Here is a 25,051-nt window from a genome sequence, read left to right on the forward strand (position 1 = left end):
ACAAATATTTTTAAATGTTAATTAAATATTTGACCGCTTGTTGGCAGTTGGAAATATGTTAATAGCATAACCATGTTATTTTGCAATGTATTGAATGTTAAGATTTAATCCTTTTGCTAGCTTATATAAATCGTTCAATATACTTTAGTTAAGTGTGGGGTTGAAATAACAAAATAACACAGTTTATGAAAGCCATTTTTAGCAGCTAGTTCTTTTAAAATAGCGTGATAAAGTGACAGTCCAAACAAGCTGTTTTGACCCGTGAACTCTAAAGTTTGACCTTTGAACTCTTAAGTTTGACATTTGAACTCTTAAGTTGGACCTTGACCTTTGAGGTAGGTAAACCAGTGTTACATGAGAGATATAGTCATCTCATGTATAGCACTTATGCCAATTTATTTCATAATCCATCATATGATGGGAAATTTACTGCTTAGACATGAATTTCCAAGCTGTTTTATGTCCATATTTGACCTTTGACCTCTTAGTGTGACCAAGACATATGAGGCAGGGAGACATGTAGTATTACAAAAGCTAACTAGTTTTATCATGGTGCATATTTTGACAAGTTATTTAAAAATCCTTTAATATATGGTACAATTAAGTCTGAAAGAATAAACTTAGCACAAAGGAACATTGCAATTGCTGTGTGCAACTTTCTTAGAAGAAGGCAGGGATAGTATGATTTTGCCACTTCAGATATGCTAAGTTGTTGTTCCTTTATTTACAAGGAGGGTATGCATACTCAAAGCACACTGTGAACTAACTGAACAAACAGCATAACAATCCCTGTATTGTACATACATGGGAGATGACCAGATCCTGCTTGCCCATCTTCACTGCTGTGTGGACGTCTGCTGCCAGTTGGGACCAGGTCTCCGATGTCAGATCCACAAACACACGTAGCTTCTCCACCTGAGCACAATAACAAGTGGTTGTCATGTTAACACACTGACAATCAAATTATTCCTTCAAAGTAATAAAAAAGAAGCCAAAATCATTTGCGTTAATTTTTTCAGAAAATTTACAATGGTGATCTGTAAGATCTCTGAAAGTGGAAAAATTCCTTGGATTGCGATGGAAACCTCTTTTTTCGTTTTATGATAACAACTCATGCAGAAGTACCATATAAGATTCTTTGAAGGTAAAAAGCAAATATCGGAACATTTCTGTCAAAAAACAAAAGTCTGATCTATGTAACCAACTGATTTTAAGTTTATTACCACTCTTGAAAAAAAAATCATTCACTAAAAGAAACAAATATCCTCAATGTATACACCTTTGTAGCCCAGCTATGTGACTGTGTAAGGAGGTCATCCAGCTGACTGAAGTCCCCATGCAAGACACACTTTGCTGTCTCTATCAGCTCTGACACTGTCTCATCCACTGAGTAACACACAGCAGTCATCTCCCTTGAATACATGTACAAGAGATGGTTGCAAAGCAGTTCAGCCCCTCTCTATCTTTATAGTATTTTGAATAGGTTAGTTAGATCTGATAAATGTTGTAAGATATAGAGAAAGAAATCAGTTTCAAAGGCCAATTTTACATTAATTAATGGCCATATCTATACAGTTTTCGCCCCTAAATGATTTGTAGATGTTTTACTTATTGAGTAGAAACATTTTTCTTATTTTAGAAATAGTAACCTTGACCTTGACCCTTCCTTCCCAAGTTTTAATACCACACACAGTCTTTACATCAGTTATCTTTGCATATGTGTCATTAAAATAGCTCAAAGAATTGCCTAATTATTAAACTAAAACTCTTTGAAATTATATATTTTGTTGACCTTCACCTCGAGTCCACACAACCAATGGCCAGCAATATCTTGATTCAAGGTATCTATCTACGAATTTCAATAGCAAAAGCTCAATGCAATTTTAAGACAATACGCAGCAAACATTTTTAGATTCTCTGTAATTCTTGACTTTGACATTATCTCCACAAGCCCAAGCTAATTTTTAAACAAGAGGTATCTTATATGAAAGTTTGTAGCAAAACTCATTGTATTCTTGAGTTCAAGAAAACAAACACCCATAAACGCTGTGACTCACTTGTGTTTCACACCATCATAACAGTGTTGCAGGGTTCCCTGTGTGACCTCTGCCACATGGTTGGTCCATCCCAACAGGTCGGTACACAGCTGATTGACACGCTGCTTGTCTCCCTTGGTACACCAGGTTCGCAGCTCTGACACTATCTGCCATGGGTAAGTGTCTGGAACTACAAAATGGCCTCCATACTTTAACCCTTCACCGCTCAGATATACATTTTGAAATGAGTGCAGTCCTTGAGAAAATTGAACTTAATTAAAGACATTTCTTAATAGTTTTAAAGGCTTCATTTTCAACCTATTATTCTTTGACTATTATTCTTCTTTGATAGTATAATAATCTTTTTCTGTAAGACAATGGATAAAATGACCACATATTTGAAGTTGAAAAATCTGTTCATGTAAACTAAAAGATTTAAATGCGTAAATAAGAACCGATGTGACCATACCGAAAACAAGAGCACCGCATTACCGGTGCCACGCTCGGCTGCAGGTGCATTTTTGAAGAAATGAAAGCTTGTCAGATTTTTTTTTTTTTAAGAGGTCACATTTACCTTGAACTTTGACCTAGTGACCCAAATATGGGTGTGGCGTGTAGAACTCATCAAGGTGCAGCTGCACATGAAGTTTCAAAGTTTTAGGTGGAAGCACTTTGATTTTAGAGCACAACGCGGAGGGCGGACATGACGACGGACATGACACGACGAGCTGGCTATGACAATACCTCGGGTTTTCTCCGAAAACATCCGACCTTATAAGGTTTTAAAATGACTAAAAATTTCTTTGGGTGCATTTGATTAACTTTGTCAGCAAGTTCTGTACATAAGCTACCTAAACAAGCAGCACACTACATGCCTCGAAAATAAAGGTTGTTTTTCTATTTCTACAATAAATGACTTTGACCCCATTAGTCCTAGATGAAAGCAGTCCCTAGAACAACATATTACCTTCCTTCACACATACATGTGTAATTTAAGCACAATATCTCCATCTTTACTGAAGCTTCTGAATGCAAACTTTATCAAACAAGAGCACCTCATAACGGGTGCCACGCTCGGCTACGGGTGCAGTTATGAATAAATGAAAGCTTGTCAGAATATTTTTTTTAAGGGTCACAGTGACCTTGACCTTTGACCTAGTGACCCAAAAATGGGTGTGGCATGTAGAACTCATCAAGGTGCATATACAAATGAAGTTTCAAAGTTGTAGGTGAAAGCAATTTGGTTTTAGAGCCAATGTTCAAAACCTTAACAAAATGTTAAGTTTTTAGCACGATGCGGACGGCGGACGACACGACAAGCTGGCTATGACAATACCTCGGGTTTTCTCCGAAAACGCTGAGGTAAAAATCAGCAACACTTATATTGACCTTAACCCAACTGGCTGCACATCAATCCCCATGCTAGGTTGTAATGTCAGCTAGAAATATGAATTGTGTCACCCAAACGTTTTGTAAAGTACAAAAAGGGGGCATAAAGGACATAATACAGCTTAAATGCTGCTCACAGCTATAGGCTTAGTCTGTGACCTCACACAAGGACCCCAAATATGTGTAAAGTTTCATTGCATATGGAAAGTAAAAAACATTTAAAATGGAGATATTGTACATACACCTTAATCAGATCATTACTGGGACACCCACACCCACATTTGGGTAAGAATATCTTTGACTATTTGGTCAATAGTCAAGCTTTAAACAAAAAACAACAACAGTGCTCAACGATAAGAAATGTGAGCAAACAAGTTCGTTTAAATGCTAAATGGGTTTGACTCTATACTGTTCTCTAGACAGCCCTGGTACAATTAAAGTCTTTTAGCGAGCCAAACCAATTTCGTCTATATCCAACCTGTAGGTGACTCCACATGACTCGTACTCTTGTATTTCTCAATCTTGTGAGATAGTTGCTCAGCTGTGCGTGGCTTATTGTGAAGACTTGGAACTGACGTTGCTACGATACGATCGCCGTGGCGTTGGACTTGTACAGAACGTGGTTGAGGAGGTCTCGATAATTGTATGTCTGATGACACTCTTGAAGTTAGGTCTGGTATGGTTACTTCAGGGACTGTAATCAGAAATGTGATGGCTCTTTGCAAAATGTGGATTTTACCATCTTATTTATCTGATGAACAGTATTTTGCTCACTGTCCATCAGCTGAACTGGTTCTATGTTGGCAACAGTTGTAAGTAATGTGACAGTTCTGATGAAATGTCTGTTTGTTAATGTTGTCATCTTAGAAATCCACATCACACAAGTTTAGCTTGAAATTTCATAAGAAATCTTGTGTGCAATTTGATTTTCACTTGTTTCCCAGTTTTAAGGGAATGATTGAATTCCTATGCATATGATTTTTTTTCCTTGTTTAAAAATTTTTTTTTTTTAATAAACTTATGTGCCAAGAACTTTCGATAGCAAACAAAGACAAATTGCAGCTGTGACATTCATTCAGACATGTTTTCTATGACACTTAATCAATTTACACCTTAATTTATCATTATCAATTTATCATTAAAATACTTAAGTTTATTCTTAAACCATAAAAAACACTCTTTTCACTATAATGGCTGTCTTTGGGACCTTGAATCCCAAATACATAAGAAATATTTAGCCAATTCAAACAATGCAAGACTGATTCTGGATTGTTCCTATGGACAATAGTTCTTATTCTTAGTTTGACACACGAGGACATTGATTCCCATAGTTTTAGATAACCTGGACAATTGTTTCAATGTTATTTTGACAACCCAGACGATGGTTCTTACATTCAATTGATGGCCCAGACATTGGGTCCTATATTATATTATTATATTGACAAATCAGGCATTTGTTCTTACTCGCTGACCAATAAAGTATATGCCAATAAAGGTTATTACCTTTAATTAGCCAATCATTTAAGTTACCTAAATTGTTAACAGTAATCAACTTCATAATGTACTGACAAATATTATTTTAATTAACTTATTGACTGATTAACTAACAAACATAACAGTTTGGTGATTCTTCATCTATTGATTTAACAAACTGTGAAAACAATATGTATAATTCACTTTTAATATGGAACATCTACATTTCCTGTATTGTTGACTGGCATTTATAAGCAGGATGCACGTTAACACATGATAGGCGTCAAATTTATTGATTGCCATTACCAATTTTGAAAACAATAATTAACAAGCTATCAATGGAATATTTTATTTAAAGAAACTTTAACCACAGAACAAATGAGTCGCGTTCTGAGAAAACTGGACATAATGCATGTGCGTAAAGTGTCGTCCCAGATTAGCCTGTGCCGTCTGCACAGGCTTATCAGGGACGACACTTTCCGCCTAAATTGGATTTTTGCTAAGAATAGACTTCATTTAAATGAAAAATGTCATAAAAGTGGAAAGTGTTGTCCCTGATTAGCCTATGCGGACTGCACAGGCTAATCTGGGACGAAACTTTATGCACATGCATTATGCCCAATTTCTCAGAACAGAACAGAACTCATTTTATTATGACTATTGTCTCAGCTCAATAATTTGCCCCAGACAGCAATATTGTAGAAACCAATGGCTGGGGAGTCAAAATAAGGTAGGATCTATTGTCCTGATTGTCAAAATAACTTTGGAACTAATGTCCACCTGGGTTAAGATTAGCATAGGAACTATTGTCCATTGGAACTTATTTCAGGATTCATTCCCGTCGATGATGTAGGACTGGAATCCGTATCTGACTAAAGACTGGTTCCCATTCCTGACTTAACTCTGGTTTCCTTACCTGACTTCCTCCCAGCTCTCCTGACATCCCGTCTCAGGGGGCTAAGAATTCTGGGATGGTTGGTGTCACTGAGACCAGCTTTCACCCTGGCCAGGGCATCCTGCAGTTGGTCGAACCTCTTGTGCAGGACACCCTTGTAGAGGTCACTGGAGAAATCCTGGAGAATGTTCTCCCCAGCAATACGTACACCAGTTATAGCTGAAAACAAACAACATGATAAACTAGAGCTTTGTCAAATACTTGACTAATACACCCCCCCCCCCACAAACCATTTTTGTAAGCTTTAATCCAGGACAAATAACTCAGGCATGTGTGTACCACTGAGGATGTGAAACAAGTGATGTGTACATGTACACTTCATAATTATGACATATTTGGTGTTTCATTTTAATAACTTGAGAAATTAGTTTACTCGACAAAGGTCTAGTATTCTTTGCGGAATGAATAACAGATCCTCAAACCAACCTATGGGTGATTTCATCTCTTTTACAGAGGTTAAATAATCAGCGAGTAATTTGCATTAAGAATTTGTGTCAAGTCATGAGTGATGCACAATAAAGAAGTGCATAGATGAGTGTTATTTCATATTTAATAAAGTTTCATTAAATTTATAGCAAGTCATTTTTGATTTCCTGTCAGATTAAATAAATAAAGGAGTAAGGTACGATTATATTAAAAGAAATTAGAGAAGGAAAAATTGTCCATAATTCAAATAAATGAAACCAGCTCAAGACCATCAAGTATGCGTGTATTGGTCATGGAAAGCAGAAAGTTGTCCTATATTTATACATTTATGTCAAAAGCCAAGAAATTGCCGTTTGCCTGTGACAATTGCTAAAACACTTGCTAAAAATCAATTGATGAATGTACATCATTGTGAAAATATCAGGTTTAAACATAATTAAATGATAGATCTTAAAGCAGTTTATAAACAGAAACTTTTTTTTCTTTTACTTAAATCAGTAATACTGAACACTTTCACCCATACAAATGTTTGCCAAGTGAGTCAAAATTGAAACAAAACAAAACATTCAAACATCATTATATCAACATGTTCTCAACCACAGACAAGACCCTCCTCCCACCTTTCTTCAGTTTCTGCACAAACGCCATGAGCCCGTTCCTGTACAGAGGGTCAGTGTGCCCGTCCACGATCTGTTCCGCCACCTGGGCGACTCGTCGACTGCGGCCCTGCAACGACTGCAAGGTGGCGCTCAACAACTCCTGGTCTCCTAGCAACAGGCTGCCATTGCTGGTGTTGATGTCTTCCTCTACCTTTCTCTCTGCTATTCAAACCAATTTATAATATAGTGTATCTAAGGTACTGTGTGTGCAAACTATTTCTCTGCTTTTGTTTATTTGTTAGGCTTGATTTCCCCCCCCCCAGTTTTAACAGCATTCCAGTCATATTAGGCGTTCATTTAACCCTATACCACTTAGATGCGTATTTTGACATGCTTGTAGTCCCTTAGAAAGTTAAATTTAATTTAAGACCTTTCTTACTAGATTCAAGTTTTAAAGGCTTCATTTCCAACCTTGAGATACTGATGAGCAGCAAACAGCATAAAACCTGAACAGGCTGCGAGTTACTCACAGGCTGTTCTTATTTTTTGCTGTTTGGACATAGCAATTTTCACTTTGCCTCTGAGTGGGAGAGGGTTAACCAACACACATTTCCTTATTTTCTGGTAAGATAGTTTTACCAGTTCTAAGTAAACATGCCTATAACAATAACTTTCTCTTTGCATAAAAACAATACATACAGTTTCAGGGCTCCCCCTGGCTAAAAAATTTATGTAGCCAACATTTTCGCCAAATGAATTATTTTGTAGCCAAATTTTAGAAACTGTAGCCAAAGTTTTAGCCAAGCATTTGGGACTTCCTGTTGCAAGTCTAGAAATAGACAGAGACCTATATTTGTTTTTATACGTCGTTTTATAGAGCACTTGGCCTTGGTATACGTACAATGTACTGAAACTTATGTCATTAGTAAAATTAATTTAAAATTAATATTATTTCATTGAGTTTTACAGCTAAGATCAAACTATCTGCATAACTCACCACCATTAACATGAAACTTCCAAATTATATTAGTTTTTATTCCATTCCAAAAGAAAACTTACAACATAAGATTATGTTAGTGTGATATTATCCTGTTTATGTAATCAGAGTCTAGCACACCTAGAAATGTGTCAGTGGGACACAGTTGCCAGATTTCTCCGTTTTTTTGTCTGAAAACTTCATTCACTTATATTGAAGGAAAAAACAACAGCTTTCTAACAACAATATCCTTTGAATAACAGAACTTAAACAAACGGGCCAAAAGCCTAAACTGAGACCGGACCCCTAAACTGAGACCAGAAGGTACTTTACTGTTCTGTGCAGCTTTATGGTGTTTCAGAAAATAGTCTAGAAGTAAGCCAAGTGATCAATAGAAAAATTGTCTATAAGTCAGCCAATAGATCAATAGAACAATAGTCTAGAAGTCAGCCAAGAGATCAAAGAACAATAGTATAGAGGTCAGCAAAGTGATCAATAGCACATTTGTCTAGAAGTCAGCCAAGTGATCAACAGCACAATTGTCTAGAAGTCAGCCAAAAGATCAATAGAACAATAGTCTAGAAGTCAGCCAAGTGATCAATAGAATATTTATCTAGAGGTCAGCCAAGAGATCAATAGAACAATACTCTAGAAGTCAGCCAAGTGATCATTTGCACAATTGTCTAGAAGTCAGCCAAGTGATCAATAGAACAATTGTCTAAAAGTCAGCCAAGTGATCAATATAACAATTGTCTAGAAGTCAGCCAAGAGATCGATAGAACAATTGTCTAGAAGTTAGCCAAGAGATCAATAGAACAATACTCTAGAAGTCAGCCAAGGGATCAATAGAACAATAGGCTAGAAGTTAGCCAAGAGATCAATAGAACAACACTCTAGAAGTCAGCAAAGAGATCAATAAAACAATAGTCTAGAAGTTAGCCAAGAGATCAATAGAACAATACTCTAGAAGTCAGTCAAGTGATCAATAGAACAATACTTTAGAAGTTAGCCAAGAGATCAATAGAACAATACTCTAGAAGTCAGCCAAGTGATCAATAGAACCATTGTCTAGAAGTCAGCCAAGTGATCAATAGAACAATTGTCTAGAAGTCAGCCAAGTGATCAATAGAACAATTATCTAGAAGTCAGCCAAGTGACCAATAGAAAAATGGTCTAGAAGTCAGCCAAGAGATCAATAGAACAATTGTCTAGAAGTCAGCCAAATGATCAATAAAACAATTTTCTAGAAGTCAGCCAAGTGATCAATAGAAAAATTGTCTCGAAGTCAGCCAAGAGATCAATAGAACAATTGACTAGAAGTTAGCCAAGAGATCAATAGAACAATTGTCTAGAAGTAAGCCAAGTGAATAATAGCACAATTGTCTAGAAGTCAGCCAATAGATCAATAGAACAAAAGTCTAGAAGTCAGCCAAGTGATCAATAGAACAATTAATTGTCTGAGCCAATCACACAATGATTGGACAAAAATTAAGAATTATAGTGTGTTCACAATGTTGCACTATATTTTTGATCTCAGGGAACTGATTTGAACACTTGTTTAAGGGCCACTATATGATTTTAAATGTAAACAAGGGACAAAATTGTCACAAAACCAGGTTTTCAACTCAAATTGTGACCTTGACCTTGGAGATATTGACGTAATTCTTTCGCGCGACACACCCTCCAATGATGGTGAACAAACGTGCCAAATGATTATAAAATCTTACAATGATTGACATAGTTATGGCCCCAACAAGCTCATTTATAGCCATTTTTGACCTTTGAACTCAAAGTGTGACCTTGACTTTTGAGATATTGACGTAATTCTTTTGCGCGACACACCGTCCAATGACGGTGAACAAATGTGCCAAATGATTTTAAAATCTCACAATGACAGACATTGTTATGGCCTGGACAATCTTGTTCCGCCCGCCCACCAGTACACCAGTCCGCCCGCCAACATTCACCAATCTAACAACCAGTTTTTTCCTTCGGAAAACCTGGTTAAATATCTAGCCTTTGGTGTGGGCCTGGTAGTTTTAAAGGTCAAGATATTTTTTAATTTTCACTATATACATATAACTGAAACAAGTTATCCCCAAGGTTTAAGACAATAGTGACCGCCATGATTTGATTTTGATAAACTTAATATAAAGGGACACAACAAATACCAAACATTTGTGCTATGTGACTTCAGAGGAAATATTTAGTTTTCACTAAATACATATAAGGAAAACGAGTCACCCCAAAGATTGGAAAATTTTAATTTTAAAACTTATCATTACAACCACTTTTCTGCTCATAAGCAAACAAAAATGGCTATATGCAGCCAGCAAAGGACAAACACAGCCTGTGAGTTACTCAAAGATTGTGCAGGTTGTATGCTGTTTGCTAATTATCAGTATCTTAGGTTTGGAAAGAAAGCCTTTCATACTTGAATCTATTAAGAAAAGTCTTTAATTATTCCCCTATCAAAGAAGAGGGAGTATAGTGTTTTGCTAGATGTTTGTTGGTCTGTCTGTCGGTAGACCAGTTTGTTTCCTATCAATAACTCATCAACAAATTGACCGATTGGCTTGATACTTCACATGTGCATTGGCCTTGGACAGTAGATGACCCCTATTGAAATTGGGGTCACTAGGTCAAAGGTCAAGGTCACTGACACAATAAGTGTGAAAAAAAATTCCAATCAATAACTCGTCAACAAATTGACCAATAGGCTTGATACTTAAAATGTGCTTTGGCCTTGGACAGTAGATGACCCCTTTTAAAATTGGGATCACTAGGTCAAAGGTCAAGCTCTCTGTCACAATAAGTGTGAAAATCGTTTCCGATCAATAACCCGTCAATGAATTGACCGATTGGCTTGATACTTTCCATGTGAATTGGCCTTGGACAGTAGATGATCCCTATTGAAATTGGGGTGACTGTGTCAAAGGTCAAGGACACAATCAGTGTGAAAATCATTTCAGATCAATAACTCTTCAACATTTTGACATTGGCTTGATACTTCACTATGTATTGGCCTTGGACAGTAGATGATCCCTATTGAAATTGGGGTGACTATGTCAAAGGTCAAGGACACAATCAGTGTGTAAATAATTTCCGATCAATAACTCTTCAACATTTTGACAAATTGGCTTGATACTTCACATGTGTATTGGCCTTAGACAGTAAATGACCCCTATTTATAAAACTATAATAATCTCAGCCAATTTACAATAGGGATGATTTAAAAGACATGCATAATTCTGTGTCAACTAAAAACTTATTTAATTGGCTAAGTTAGATAAACTTTAATGGTCAGTTTCGTTGCAAAAAATCCTGTGTCAAGGCTGTGTTTGAGGGGGGGGGGGGGGGGGCATTTGTTTCCGACCACGGACCTCTCGTTTCATTTGATTTTCTATGGGACTTCAAACAGGTCAAAATGCGTATCTTAAGGAAAGGGTTAAACATTCCAGCAACAAACTGACATGAGTATGAACATCTTTGGGTCTGTCATCTCCACTTATTAATAAGAATGTTAATGTACCGTTTAATATACCCCAGCACTATTTTTGAAGAACATTATCCCTTTAAATATTACCGCACCTACCTGACACTAGTACAAAACTGGATTTTTGTTGAAAAGAGACTTCCTTTACACGAAAAAATCCATAAGAGCAGAAAGTGTTGTCCCTGTTAAGCCTATCTAAACTGGGGCGACACATTACGTACATGCATTAAGCCCCATTTTTCCAGATCAAGGCTCATGTTATCCCTAACGATTAAAGCACCTACCAGACACAAGTATGAACATCTTTGGGTCTGTCATCTCATCTATGACCTGCAGCAGGTTGGTGATCTCAAAGCTCCACTGATTCATTAGAAGTTTCAGGTGGGCGATGGCACTGCTGTCGTCAGGGCGATGAGACAGTGACATCACCGCGGCAACCAGGTCAGGGTCCAGACGCTCCAGGCGCTGTACCGTGACCCGGATCACTTGAACCCCTGGAACATATCAGGTTTATATTTCACTCAAAATGTGGGAAAATGAGTTACATGTACTGGCCATTGGCTGTTATGGACAGTAGACTGTTATTTTCAAGTGTTATAAATGGTGATTTTTGTCGGGGGGAATCTAAACTGACTGTTGTCTGCAGTTGACTGTTGTTTACAGTTGACCGCTTGGTCAGTTTTGACTGTATATAATCTCTAGTGGAAATCACTATAAGTGTTATAATTCTGTCCAAACTTATTGCAGCCAAAATCTCTTCCTTTGTGATCATCTACACATACAGCAATGTCCACAAAGCCGTTAAAGAAAAATTGAAAACAAAATAAATGCTTAACATATCACACTCTGTGGGTACATAAACATTGTAAACATATAAAAAAAACATGGTATTTTAGGTGAAGAGATTTAAAAGGCCTTGTATACATTTTTGAAAAATATCAAAAGAGCAAATATTGCTTAATGCCTAAAAAAACGTTTTATCCACCTATCAGTGCATGTTTTATTATTTTTATTTATTACTGATTAGCTTATGAAAGCACACACTTTTACAGCAGACAAAAGTAACAAATGTAGAAACATGTAAAAAACCTTGTGAAAGAAAACTCTTTCGGCTGGACAGAATTAACATATTTTTTAATAAACAAAACAATGTATGGATGTGCAAACAAGGTGTTGTTTAAACCTCCACCACTGATAAATGCATTTTGACCTTTTATGCTCCATTTCCAACCCTTAGGTACTGGTGAGCAGCAAGCAACTTCATACCTAAACACACTGCGAATTACTGGCAGGCTGTTCAGGTTTTATGCTGGTTGCATAGTCATTTTTACTTTGCTTCTGAGTGATAAAGAGTTAATAAAACACTGCACTCACGCCTGGCATCTGTTGAGCTGGCTGCAGCAAGAAGGGATATCTGGCATATCTTTTCCACAAAGTCTTCAAACTGAACAACAAATTTGCTGTGACTGCCCAACGCCTTGTCCTAAAATCAATGCAAAGAGTGTTTACAATTCACTCCTTCAGCATGCCATTCTGGATCAGACTGACAAATAGCGTTCACTTAAATAATTCAACACTAATCAAAAAAGAAACACTCATCAAAATTCCATCCTGAAGTGGTCTCATTATGTCCTGGGCCAGGGGTTTCCCATGCCTAATTTGACTACAAACCCTAGCTACTTTTCAATATAAAAAAAATCCCGACGTAAATATTTCTCATTTCGTCAAGATGGAGTACATTTAAACTAATGTTTCCCATCCCAGACTAGGACGCTGAAGCCAAAGCAAGTAGAATAGCTTTCCTTTTCTTTCATGGACTTAAAACGTTTATAAAACAGAAAATCAGATCATAAATACATCAGTAAAATAAGAGCACTGCATAACGGGTGCCAACGCTCGGCTGCGTGTGCACTTTTTTATAAATGAAAGCTTGTCAGAATTTGTTATTTTTTTTTAGAGGTCACAGTAACCTTGACCTTTTACCTAGTGCCCCAAAAATGGGTGTGGCGTGTAGAACTCGTCAAGGTGCAGCTACATGTACATATGAAGTTTCAAAGTTGTAGGTGGAAGCACTTAAGCTTAAGAAAATGTAAAGGTTTTAGCACGACGCGGACGGCGGACACGACGACGGACACAACACGACATGACGAGCTGGCTATGACAAGACCTCGGGTTTTCTCAGAAAATAGCCGAGCTAAAAAGTTATTTCCCTGTCAAGTACTTACTTCCACACATAACAACCCTCATTCAAAAGTCAAACCATTAAGTTGCAATTTTAGGCCTGTATTTGCCATTCAAAGATAATGCTTGCCACTGGGATCATAACCCAAGAATGGCTATAAAATTGGTCCAAACAAACCACGAAGTTTGTACAACAACCAGTCTACTAACTGTGTCCTGCCTCAGGGCCTGTTTGACGAGTCTCTCGAGAGGCTCAGAGCTCTCCCTAAAGTTGTCCACTATCAGGTGCAGCAGGGCGATGTTCACATGCTTCTCCACCTCACAGAATACGTCAGTCAGGGTCTCACAGGAGTCCCAGAACTCCTTTCTGTGAGGAACATGGGAAAGGTATGGCTTGAATATAATGGTGCAGAGCACTAAAGACTAAAAAAACAAACATAGGAAATATAATGGTAACTAAGCTGCTGTTTAAAATTAAATTGTTAATTTAAATATCACACCACATTTTTTAGAAACGGAATAACAATACATTTGCTAGGTTTTTCCTGACAATTTTACTGATATTTGAACCACTACAAGTTGACCACTTCAGACCTTGCTGTTACCACCTTAAAGGTACTAGGTGGTACTTCAAAGCCACAGGTTGACCACTCAAAACCTACAATTTGACCATTATCCTAATCTAAAAATAGTCATATATACTATGTCCATACCAACTATCATATCACGATCATACATGACACTATAGAGGACCAATACCAGGCCATACGATGTTCACACGTACCTGGCTGCAGAGTCGTCCGTCCGTGCCTGGTAGGACCTGTGTAGCTCCACTAACCGACACTTCTCCTGTATCACCTTTTAACAGTATAATTGTTAACACTTTAAAAACATTAACTAGTTGAATAAAATGATAAACTCAAGAACAAATTCTCCTGTGTCATCTGTAAACAGTATATAATTCACTGGTTGATTACAACGATTAACTGAACAGATGTTTAGTTTTGCATAAAATATCTGATTCTATGAGCATTTTCAGAAGAACAGAGGCATCATATAAAATAACAAGAGCTGTCAGAGGACAGCGCGCTTGACTATTCGAGTGCTTGACATTATAACCAAAGCCATCATGGGGAAATTGTTCATATTCAATAATTTATTAGACGATCTTTCAAAAATAAAAAAAGGAAAAAAAAATATGAATTTTTGTTTGGGGGGGGGGGGGATTGAGAGGGGGTATAATGTGGGGTGTGGTCATTTATTTGACGATCTTTCAAAAATAAAAAAAAATAAATAAAAAAATTATTATTTTTTTTTTTGGGGGGGGGGGGGGTGAGAGGGGGGTATAATGAGGGGTGTGGTAATTTATAAGATGATGTTTAAAAAAAAACATGTGTGTGTGTGGGGGGGGGTAGGGGGGTGTGAGGGGGTAAAATGAGATCATAAATAAAGAAGTTATGGCAATTTAAGCAAAATGTTCAATTATCTAAGTGGAAAAGGGGCCATAATAATGAAAAAATACCTGATAGAGTTGTCTGCTCTTGTTTATAGGTTGGGGTCATGTTGGTAAACAAGTATGCAACATATAAAAGCATTATGTCAAAGGATAAAGGAAATATTTGGGGTAGTACGCAAACTTAAACATAAATTTATCATTAATATGCATATTCTAAGTATAAAAGGGGCAATAATTAAATCAAAATGCTTGATAAGAGTTGTCTGCTCTTGTTTATAGGTTGGGGTGATGTTGGTTAACAAGTATGCAAAATATGAAAGCAATATGTCAAGGGACAATGAAAATAAATGGAGTAGTACGAAAAATTTAACATTTGCTGCATATTCTAAGTGGAAAAGGGGCCATAATTATGACAAAATGCTTGATAGAGTTGTCTGCTCTTGTTTATAGGTTGGGGTCAGAATAAGAATTGTTTATAAAACCAATTACGGGTCACATTAATAATGACATATGAATCACAAAGAAAGCATCATAATATATTGCATCATTAACACAATATACTAGAAGTAAGGATATTACAGAAATATATCAAGCTTAATTCGTATTAGATGATACACAAATGTTAAATGTACTCAGTATGAAATATATATGAACTCACAAGTAATACTAAAAGCCTACTCTAAACCGTTTAAGATTTTACATAATCATCATTCATAAATAGTATATAATATTATGCAACATTTATCTAAAGTTACACAGGTTTTAACAAGTTACCAAATTAGTTCTTTTATTGTAGGCATTATACAAGAAGGTGGAAAAAAGTGAGAAAATATCATGTTGTTCTGAGCTCATAAGCCAGACAAAGTTCTGTTCATTTGAAAGTTTAATAAAATTAATATTTATCTTTTGTACATTTTCAAATAACTTTTCTCTATTATCATGAAAACATTGACAAAACATTGCAAAGTGAATTTCATTCTCTTCCAAATTTAAATTACATAAAGTACAGAAACGCTGTTCAGCTGGGATTTTCTGATATCTGCCAGTTTCAATTCTTAATTTATGACAGCTAACTCTTATCTTTGTAAACAAAACTCTGATATCTCTATTTTTTAATGTATAGAAATATGGCTCTTTACAACATCTGTTTTTGAACAGGGAATAAGTTCTTAGTTTACCACTCGTGCTAGTAATTCTTGATCGCCAAGTTGATTTATACAGGGACACTAACTTTCGCTTTACCAGAGAATGCAAATTCTTTTTATGCAAACTAGTAGAGGATAAATTAAGACTTTTGAAAATATGATTAACACTTGTGACCCAGCTGTTCTTATCACTATTAAAAAGTATATTTCCTTCACTAAAGGCAGCTGACAATAAGGCACTTACTTTACCAGAATACATTCTCTGATAATATTTAACAGTATTACATATAATATCAACATATAAAGGATAACGTCCCAGTTCACCACATACAGCATCATTAGACGTTTGCTTATGAACACTTAAAACATATTTCAAAAACTTCACATGACGTTTCTCACAATACATATTATCAAAAGATTTCAAAAGATTATAGTTGTCCTTCTTAACTATTGGACTATTGCTATTCACTGTTCCCCATATTTCACTTCCATATAAAAGTATAGGTTTGATAGTGTGATCAAAAAGATACAAAACTGTATCAACCCGTTGATGTAATTGCCCAAATATTTTACTCAGTTTAAAACTTGCCTTTCTAGCCCTATTGTAAAGATCAATTTGGCAATAACTAAATGTTCCAGAGGATGAGAAGATAATTCCAAGATATTTATAGGAAGTAACATGCTGAATTTCAAAATCTTTTTAAAAATACCTTTCCTGGGTCATGTTGGTAAACAAGTATGCAAAATATGAAAGCAATATGTCAAGGGACAATCAAAATAATTGGGGTGGTACGAAAACTTTAACATTTCCACGCTAACGGCACGGCACGAAACGGAATGGAACGCCGACGCCGGGGTGAGTAGGATAGCTCCACTATATATATTTCATATATAATAGTCGAACTAAAAAATTCATGATTTAATTAACATGAAAATCAAAAAAGCAGTGCAAACAGCCTGCATGACATTATGTATGATGGCATTTCTATATAATATTGGGGCATAGTCCAAGTATGCCCAAGCACATGTTTGCTTGTTCAGTCTCAGTCTATTTCTAACCCTCAAGAACGCAACCACAATGGTAATGACCATTAGAGCCCACCTACAATCAAACACACTATGCCTTTCTATTGATCACGAGGGATATGGCAAGAAAAACTTAATTTGTATGAATTATTCTTTGTAAAATTGCCTGTCCATTTGTTTTCTCTGTTAAAATTCATTTCGATCTGCAAGTTTTCTGTACATATCAGTCTGTCTGACAGATGAAAAATTCACTTGTTAAGATGTTGCAGTGTTAGCTTTTGCAATATTTACAATAACCATGTAAATCCAAATAGATTAATACACTTTATTTACAATATATTTAAATGTTTCTTATAATTTCAATTGAAAATATATGGCTAACCAAAATGGGTAGAAAACAATTGGACGGTCAATACCCCTGCGTTAAATAACTGTAATGTAGTGATAACATACATGTAGTATATACAATTGATGAGAACACACAGTGGCTTTTGATAATGATTTTGGAGAAAACACAGTAGGTTTTAAAAATGATTCTCAAGGATAGACACTAGGTTTTGACAATACTGTGAAGAATACAAAGCGCATTTTGACAATGATTTCGGAGAACACACAGTGTGTTTCAACAATGATTATGGAGAATATACTCTAGGTTTTGACGACAAGTTTTGAGAAATACTGTGTAGAGCACAGAGTGGGTTTTGACAGTGATTGGTCATAGATTTGATACCGTACCCTCTGACAAGTGCGTATGATGGCATCCCTGTGGCTGTCAGTACACAGGTGGGCCACAGTCATGCTGTGCCTCACTGTCTCCTCTGTCCACATCTCCAGGTCCATATGAAGGGTACCGCGCTTCTCTTCACTCAGACATTCTAACGCCTAGAGATAGAGACTTCAGAGTCATTCCAACGCCTAGAGATAGAGACTTCAGAGTCATTCCAACGCCTAGAGATAGAGACTTCAGAGTCATTCCAACGCCTAGAGATAGAGACTTCAGAGTCATTCCTGCGCCTAGAGATAGAGACTTCAGTCATTCCAACGCCTAGAGATAGAGACTTCAGACTCATTCCAACGCCTAGAGATAGAAACTTCAGAGTTATTCCAACACTTAGAGATAGAGACTTCATAGTCATTCCAACGCCTAGAGATAGAGACTTCAGAGTCATTCCTACGCATAAAAATAGAGACTTCAGAAATAAGTTATAATTTATTATATGTAATCCAATGCCTAGAGATAAAGACCTCAGAAATAATTTATAATTTATTATATGCATTCCAACGTCTAGAGATAGAGACTTCAGAAATAATTTATAATTCATTATATGCATTCCAATGCCTTAAGATAGAGACTTCAGAAATCATTTATAATTTATCATATGCATTCCAACGCCTATAGATACAGACTCCAGAAATATTTTTAAAAATTTATTTCATGGGCCTCCCTCTTTGAAAACAAAAAATGGAATTTTTAATTCTAAAAGATAAACCACTCAAGTTGGAAAGTATCGTCCCCAATTAGCCTTTGCAGTATGCACAGCTTAATTTAACACTTTACGCACATGCATTTGGCCTTGTTTCCCCATATCATGGCTCACACACTTTTCAATATAATGCATACAGCATTCAAAAACTCCGTACCGTAACTAGAAGCTGCACTACTTTGTTTTCGTTAAACCAAGAATTGGCTGATTTTGTGAATTTTCATTTTGTGAAAAAAAGGTTTAATGCACATAAAAAAAATTGATTTGTTAAGGTATTTAAAGAATTATATGCCAAAAAAGGAATCCAATCATGGTTGCGCCTAAGATGCAGCACGACTTATAAAAAGTCATATTAGCTGATACAATATCAGAACATCATACAAGCATGATGTTCTTTGTATATTTGTGTCTTGTTCTGAGAAAACTGGGCTTAATGCTTGTGCGTAAAGTGCCGTCCAAGATTAGCCTGTGCAGTCCGCACAGGCTAATCAGGGACGACACTTTCCGCTTTTATGGTATTTTTAGTTTGAAGGAAGTCCCTTCTTACCGAAAATCAAGTTTAAGCGGAAAGTGTCGTCCCTGATTAGCCTGTGCGGACTGCACAGGCTAATCTGGGACGGCTCTTTACGCACATGCATTATGCCCAGTTTTCTCAGAACAAGACACATTTTATTCACAGTGGTAGAATATGTGTACAAAAATAAAACACACAACAAACATATTTGTGGGCATCATATTTTGTGGATTTCTGATTTCACAGGGGTTCTGAAATATTTTATGAGTCTACGTGTCCACGGACAAGTTTTACCCACAAATTCACTTGTCCGTACCAAAGAAGTACTTGCCCGTACTTTTAAGATAAATAAAGGAAAACATCATTACTAATTAAGCAAATAATACAAACATACACTTGTGTTAAGTTCTATTTTTGATTATATACATACATTGTAGTTAACTAGAAAATACAAGCAAGAAGTGCAAACAATAAGAACACGTTTAAGTCACACATGATACCATCTCGGATATTTAATAATCTCAACATGACTATAAAATTCACTTGAAATAAAATAATCTCCGCTTAATATAAGTATATAATTATCCGCTTATAAAGGAAACTCCTTACATAGTTTACATTTACACACACCGGTAACGTTTTCAATCCAAGGAAATTCAATTAGCCAAGACTCAACAAATTCTCGTTTCCGCTTGGCGTCGTATGCTTCATCATATTCATACTTGGCTTTTCTCTTCTTTTCCGAAGCCGAACTGATTTTATCATTGGTCTGATTAGCGTCATGGCTTGACGTTAAAGTGGTTTTATTTTAAAAAATCAAATGCAGGTCGGTAAAACATGATTGTGGCCATTTGCAATTTACGAAAAATGTTATCTAATGCGTTATTTGCTGTTGCTGTACACGTGCGCTGGTTTCTCTACTATAAATGTTACCTTATGCGTGATTGGCTTTTGCTATATACGCGTGGACTTGTTTACAACATTACATAATTATTATCGGAAAATAACCTACGTCCAGTTAAAAAGTGTGCTAGTTCGTTTTTTATTTTCGGAATATATTGAAGTTTCGTTCTCGAAACAAAATTTACCACGGAAATTTTACTTGTCCCCGGACAAGCCAGCTTTCAAAAGCTGCTTGCCCGGAAGGGGAAATTGACGACTCGGACAGCATATTTCAGAACCCCTGATTTCATATCTACTAACTAAATCAATGACAATTACAATTTAAGTTCCTCTATATATTGTAGCTAGTTGGTCAATACACCATGACTTGACATTCTCATTCGTCAAAATTAATCAAGGAGAAGAGGTTTAATAAACAATCATCAGAAAAACTAAGAGTTATTTAGTGTTTCAAAGACAATAATGATCTGAAAATCATTTTTGCATTTAAAATCATTACCATATTTGACAATACTTTGCAAAGGATTAAAAACATTGTGCTGATTTTTGTGTGTAGAAAGACAATCACTTTTTTTTAGTTTGCATAAATGGAAAACTTAGCAATTACTAAATTAAAATACAGTAGAACTGAACCCTTTCCATCTTACAAGCAAAAAGAAAATGGTGATATGCTATCAGCATTCAACCAGAACAGCCTGCGAGTTACTTCAAGTCTGTTCCGGTTTTATGCTGTTTGCCGTTCATCTCAGGTTTGGAAATGAAGCCTTAAAAACTTGAATCTGGTAAGAAAGGTCTTAAATTAAATTTGCATTTCTAAGGCATTACAAACTCAGCAAAATGCGTATCTGACTCGCAAATGTTTCACTCACGTGGTCCACATTTGTAACAAACAGGCCGGCCTCGTCTGGTGAGTATGTAGTCTCTTCCTCGGTGTCTAGGTCTCTGTTCTGTACGGCCTCTACAATCTCTGTCATGGCAGCCTGGATCTCTTGAATCACATAGGTCCTGCCAACCTACAAATAAAATTGGACGCTGTCACAGTATTGTTTTCCTATGTCTCTACAACCACATACATGTTGTAGATCCTACCAACTTGCAAATAAAACTGGAGGCTATCCCAGTTTTGTTTTCCTAAGTCTCTCGAAATACATAGGTCTTGCCAACTTGCAAATAAAACTGGAGGCTGTCACGGTATTGTTTTCCAAAGTCTCTCGAAACACATAGGTCTTGCCAACTTGCAAATAAAACTTGAGGCTGTCACAGTAATGTTAGTCTCAATCTTTCGAACCACAATAGTGCCAACATACATATAAAACTGGAGAAATGTTAGCTGATGCCACTTGTTAGAATAGGTAACATGCTGCTTTAGTCATATAACATAAATTTTAAGGTGAAAAAGCTTAATAACCTTGGCCATTTTGAAGTAAATAATAAAAATATGCACATGCACAACTTTGGAAGATGCATTCAAGATGTTATACCATTTTTCCGTAGAATAAGTAATTTGTGCAATCACACCGTGACAGCAACATCAATTTGACTTTAAGGGAGAACTACCTCAGTAACAGTCATACATGCCTATAAGTTGTTGGGAGAGTCACCATTTTGGGATGTTTGCCCTACAATCTGACACAAGATTAGTCCTGACTTTTAGTAAAGATGCTTGATGATAACTATAAAAGTTGGAATTCAAGAACTGTATGGCCCTAAATTTGTATAAATAATCCCCTTTATGCCTGCTAATCAAACAACTCACTAGTCAATTAAGATCTATTGATTTTGTCATGCTCCCATGCTGTGATGTATGACTGCGGTCACTCACTGCTACAGGTAGACATAGTAGTGTTTTTTGTAATGTGGCTATAGAGCAACTTGGCAAGATGGGAAAGTAATCCCGGTCTGTGTGAGCTATTCATACCTGTGCCTGTGTGTTCTGGTTGTACTTGATGGCATTCTGTACAGCAACACTCAGTGGGGAGATGGACTTCTTGAGGATCGCAAGGGAGGTAATCATTCTCTCCCTCTGCCTTGCACTGACTACCTCCCTTTGACGCCTGTCCGCCAAAGCAGTCATCACTGTAAGGGCTTCTGTGAACTCCTTTTTAAAAACAATAATTATAATAATTGCAATGCAGGCATGTCACCTACTTTTTATTTAGTTGGAGTATTTAAACTTAATCCTACACTAACCTCCTATTTACTTTTGGGTAGTTTTCTTGTTTTAATAATACATGATTGCAGCCACATGCAATTGTACATTATAAATATTTGTTAATAATAATAAAATGTTTAAATTTGCACTGCCAGCCTTGGTTATTTATGATTATTAATTCTGATTGTATACATAAAGTTGAATCCCAAATAAAATATCATATGAGCTGCCTTGGTTGATAAAAAGCTATGAAAAAATAAATCTTGACAAGGTAAACAACTCAGCTTATTTTATCTTACGAGTTGTTGTTGTTGGCAGAGCAGAGACTCGGGAGACTATGCTGATCAGCTCTTGAGTAAGTCACTTTTGCTGTGGCTAACATCCGAGTATGTTCAATATTAATAAAGTGGGGGCATTACAAGAGCTGTCAGGGGAGAGAATGCTGGACTTTTCCAGTTCATGTCAGTATTTCCTGAATGTATAACTCAAGTGTAAAACACACCACAATGAAAATATTATGATGTCATTAATTATTACCTTAAAAAGTGCCACCAAGTTCTGCATCTGAGTGACTGAGTTCAAAGCCTTTAGCTTTTCACTCAGGATGTGGGAAGCTGCAACCAGTCTGCGTATCTCAGCGTCGTCTGCCACCAACAACACCTGAAAATACAAAATGTAGCGACACTTAAAAATTGAGCTGCATTGTGGGAAAATGGGTCTTATGCCAAATGCAGCTATTTAGCTCCAGATCACCCTGCACTGTCTGGTCAAAAGGTACCCTTTTTGCTATAAAGTAACACAAGGTTCTATGTTCGCATTTAAGCACAGATAGGTCCTGAATTTGACATCAAATTCATTGTTGAGAAAAGAAATAAGAAAAGACAAATTCTAAGCATAAATTTATGTGCATGTTTGAGGACAGTTTTCTAAAGATCCCAGGTGTACACATTGTATATATTATATAGCCCGAGTATAATGTATACCATATAGCCTTGTCATTTTTTCTGATCTAAGTACAGTCAAACCTGAGAACAGCGGTCAGTCAAGGGAAATGACCAAAGTGACCGTTATCCACAGGTTACCGTTGATTTCGGATCACAATTTTAGGATGGTTGGTCAGTTGGTAGTTTTTCTACATCGTTGCCCCACCCAGTCGTTTGAATACAGTGTAAAACAAAGGCTCATTGCCGATAACTACGCATAATAACAGAATTAATTTACATTGAATGATACAGAATAATATCTTAAAAATTGATTTAATTTCATATTGTTAAAACTAAATCAATGATTTTATCAACAATAGTATTATTGTTAACTCATGCATCTCGTTCATTCAGTAAATTAAGCTTATCATGTGCCATTGACGTCACGTCCGAATAAGCATAAAAAGCGGATTTGTTGGAATAAACCGAAAGTACGGTGTAACTGTACCGTTCTCATTCAAAGAAAAAGACACCAAAATGTTGTAAAAATTTATTCGTATGCAAACATCACACAAGCAACATTTTCATTCAATCAACCTCATACAAAATACAAACATGAACAAATCCTCTTTCAAAAACAAATTATTCATTTCCATAAGGAATAATTTCCATTTATTTTTTAATACAAAACGGGTAAGGTTGTTGGCTACCTCGTATCAAGGGACACTAACAAGCTTGCTAACGCCGAGGTTCTCCGAATTTGCACATGTGACATTTTCTGGAATGCTACTTCCTTTTCTGTCGACCAAAATTCAGTTCAGACAGACTTTAAAGCTTTTGTATAAAATCGCATTTAATCTCAGTCAGCATGAGGGGTAGAGGTGCGCGACCAAAGACAGGGGCGCAGAAGAGGCCGAGGTCGGTAAGCCCGGATGGCAACAGGCTAAATGAAGGGGATAAAGGTAAAAGAGTTATTGATTTTGTTCAACTACTTAGAGAGGCCAAAACAGGAAAAAGAGAGTGGCGAATGGTTCAAGCACCGGTATCATTACAAGTGAACCCCTTCATGTTAGTGTACCCACTTTAAGTTTACAGCAACATAGCCAGTCAACAATGCCCACCGCGTCAAACATCACAGCAGCCAGCGCGGCCATGCCAAACATCTGGATAGTTTCGGATAACGTAGCGGCCCACATCCCAGATCAGTTAAACCAACAAATCGGGCGGGGGTAATTTGTCAATTTCGCATTATTGTTAAAAGGGTACGTAGAGCTCCAAAATCATCAGTCAGGGGCAACACTTTCAGTTTCAGCGGACAGCCCCCTGGTGGCGCAACAAAAAGAATGCAAAGACACGATTGGTTCGATCGAGAAATGGTCAGACGCATTCATTATCTTCATGTCTGTGTATTTATCTTTTGATCATAACAAATCAAAAACACAAGAATTGCTGAAATATTTTTGGACCATAAGAGAGGCCGCGTACCGCCAGGGTGGGTCGGCTTGGCGCACCTATGACGAGCAGGTCAGGCTTCGTCAGGGCATCTCACCCTCACCCTGGTCAGAAATAAATAATGACCTTTGGTGGCACTGTATGCTCATGCAACCCGCAAACGCGCGCACATCGGGAACGTTTCTACGCCGCTCACGCGACCAGTACAAGTGTAATTATTTTAACCAGGGAAGTTGCCGCCTGATAAACTGCCGTTTTCCTCACAATTGCTCGCGTTGACGGGGTAACCATCCAGCTATAAACTGTCAGAGCATAGCGGAAGCCTTGGGAGTTGCCCAGCGCACAAACACACCGAGGTTCAATGCTCCCTTTCGTGGCAGAAATAACCCAAATCCACACAGGCTCGGGCAGCGTCAATGCGGACTAAATCAAGGCAATTTTAGTCGATACAGGCAATAAATGTCA

At 36.8% G+C, this 25,051-nt stretch overlaps 1 protein-coding gene across 3 annotated transcripts in view; it reads right to left on the minus strand.

Moving 5' to 3' along the window:
* The window catches only part of LOC127842268 (uncharacterized), a 74,721-nt gene that overhangs the window by 35,622 nt on the left and 14,048 nt on the right, over nt 1-25,051 (minus strand). For all 3 annotated transcript variants that reach the window (XM_052371697.1, XM_052371696.1, XM_052371698.1), the window contains exons 4-17: nt 22,749-22,871; nt 21,978-22,157; nt 20,929-21,072; nt 17,894-18,040; nt 14,316-14,389; nt 13,742-13,898; nt 12,725-12,833; nt 11,635-11,844; nt 6,900-7,097; nt 5,815-6,012; nt 3,904-4,119; nt 2,058-2,226; nt 1,280-1,412; nt 805-915 (exon numbers count right to left, since the gene is read on the minus strand). In XM_052371697.1, the coding sequence (XP_052227657.1) occupies nt 805-915; nt 1,280-1,412; nt 2,058-2,226; nt 3,904-4,119; nt 5,815-6,012; nt 6,900-7,097; nt 11,635-11,844; nt 12,725-12,833; nt 13,742-13,898; nt 14,316-14,389; nt 17,894-18,040; nt 20,929-21,072; nt 21,978-22,157; nt 22,749-22,871 (2,169 nt within the window). The remainder of the gene's footprint in view (nt 1-804; nt 916-1,279; nt 1,413-2,057; nt 2,227-3,903; nt 4,120-5,814; nt 6,013-6,899; nt 7,098-11,634; nt 11,845-12,724; nt 12,834-13,741; nt 13,899-14,315; nt 14,390-17,893; nt 18,041-20,928; nt 21,073-21,977; nt 22,158-22,748; nt 22,872-25,051) is intronic.

The sequence above is a fragment of the Dreissena polymorpha genome, chromosome 8 (genome assembly GCF_020536995.1).
Source record: "Dreissena polymorpha isolate Duluth1 chromosome 8, UMN_Dpol_1.0, whole genome shotgun sequence".
In the NCBI taxonomy this organism is placed as follows: Eukaryota; Metazoa; Mollusca; class Bivalvia; order Myida; family Dreissenidae; genus Dreissena; species Dreissena polymorpha.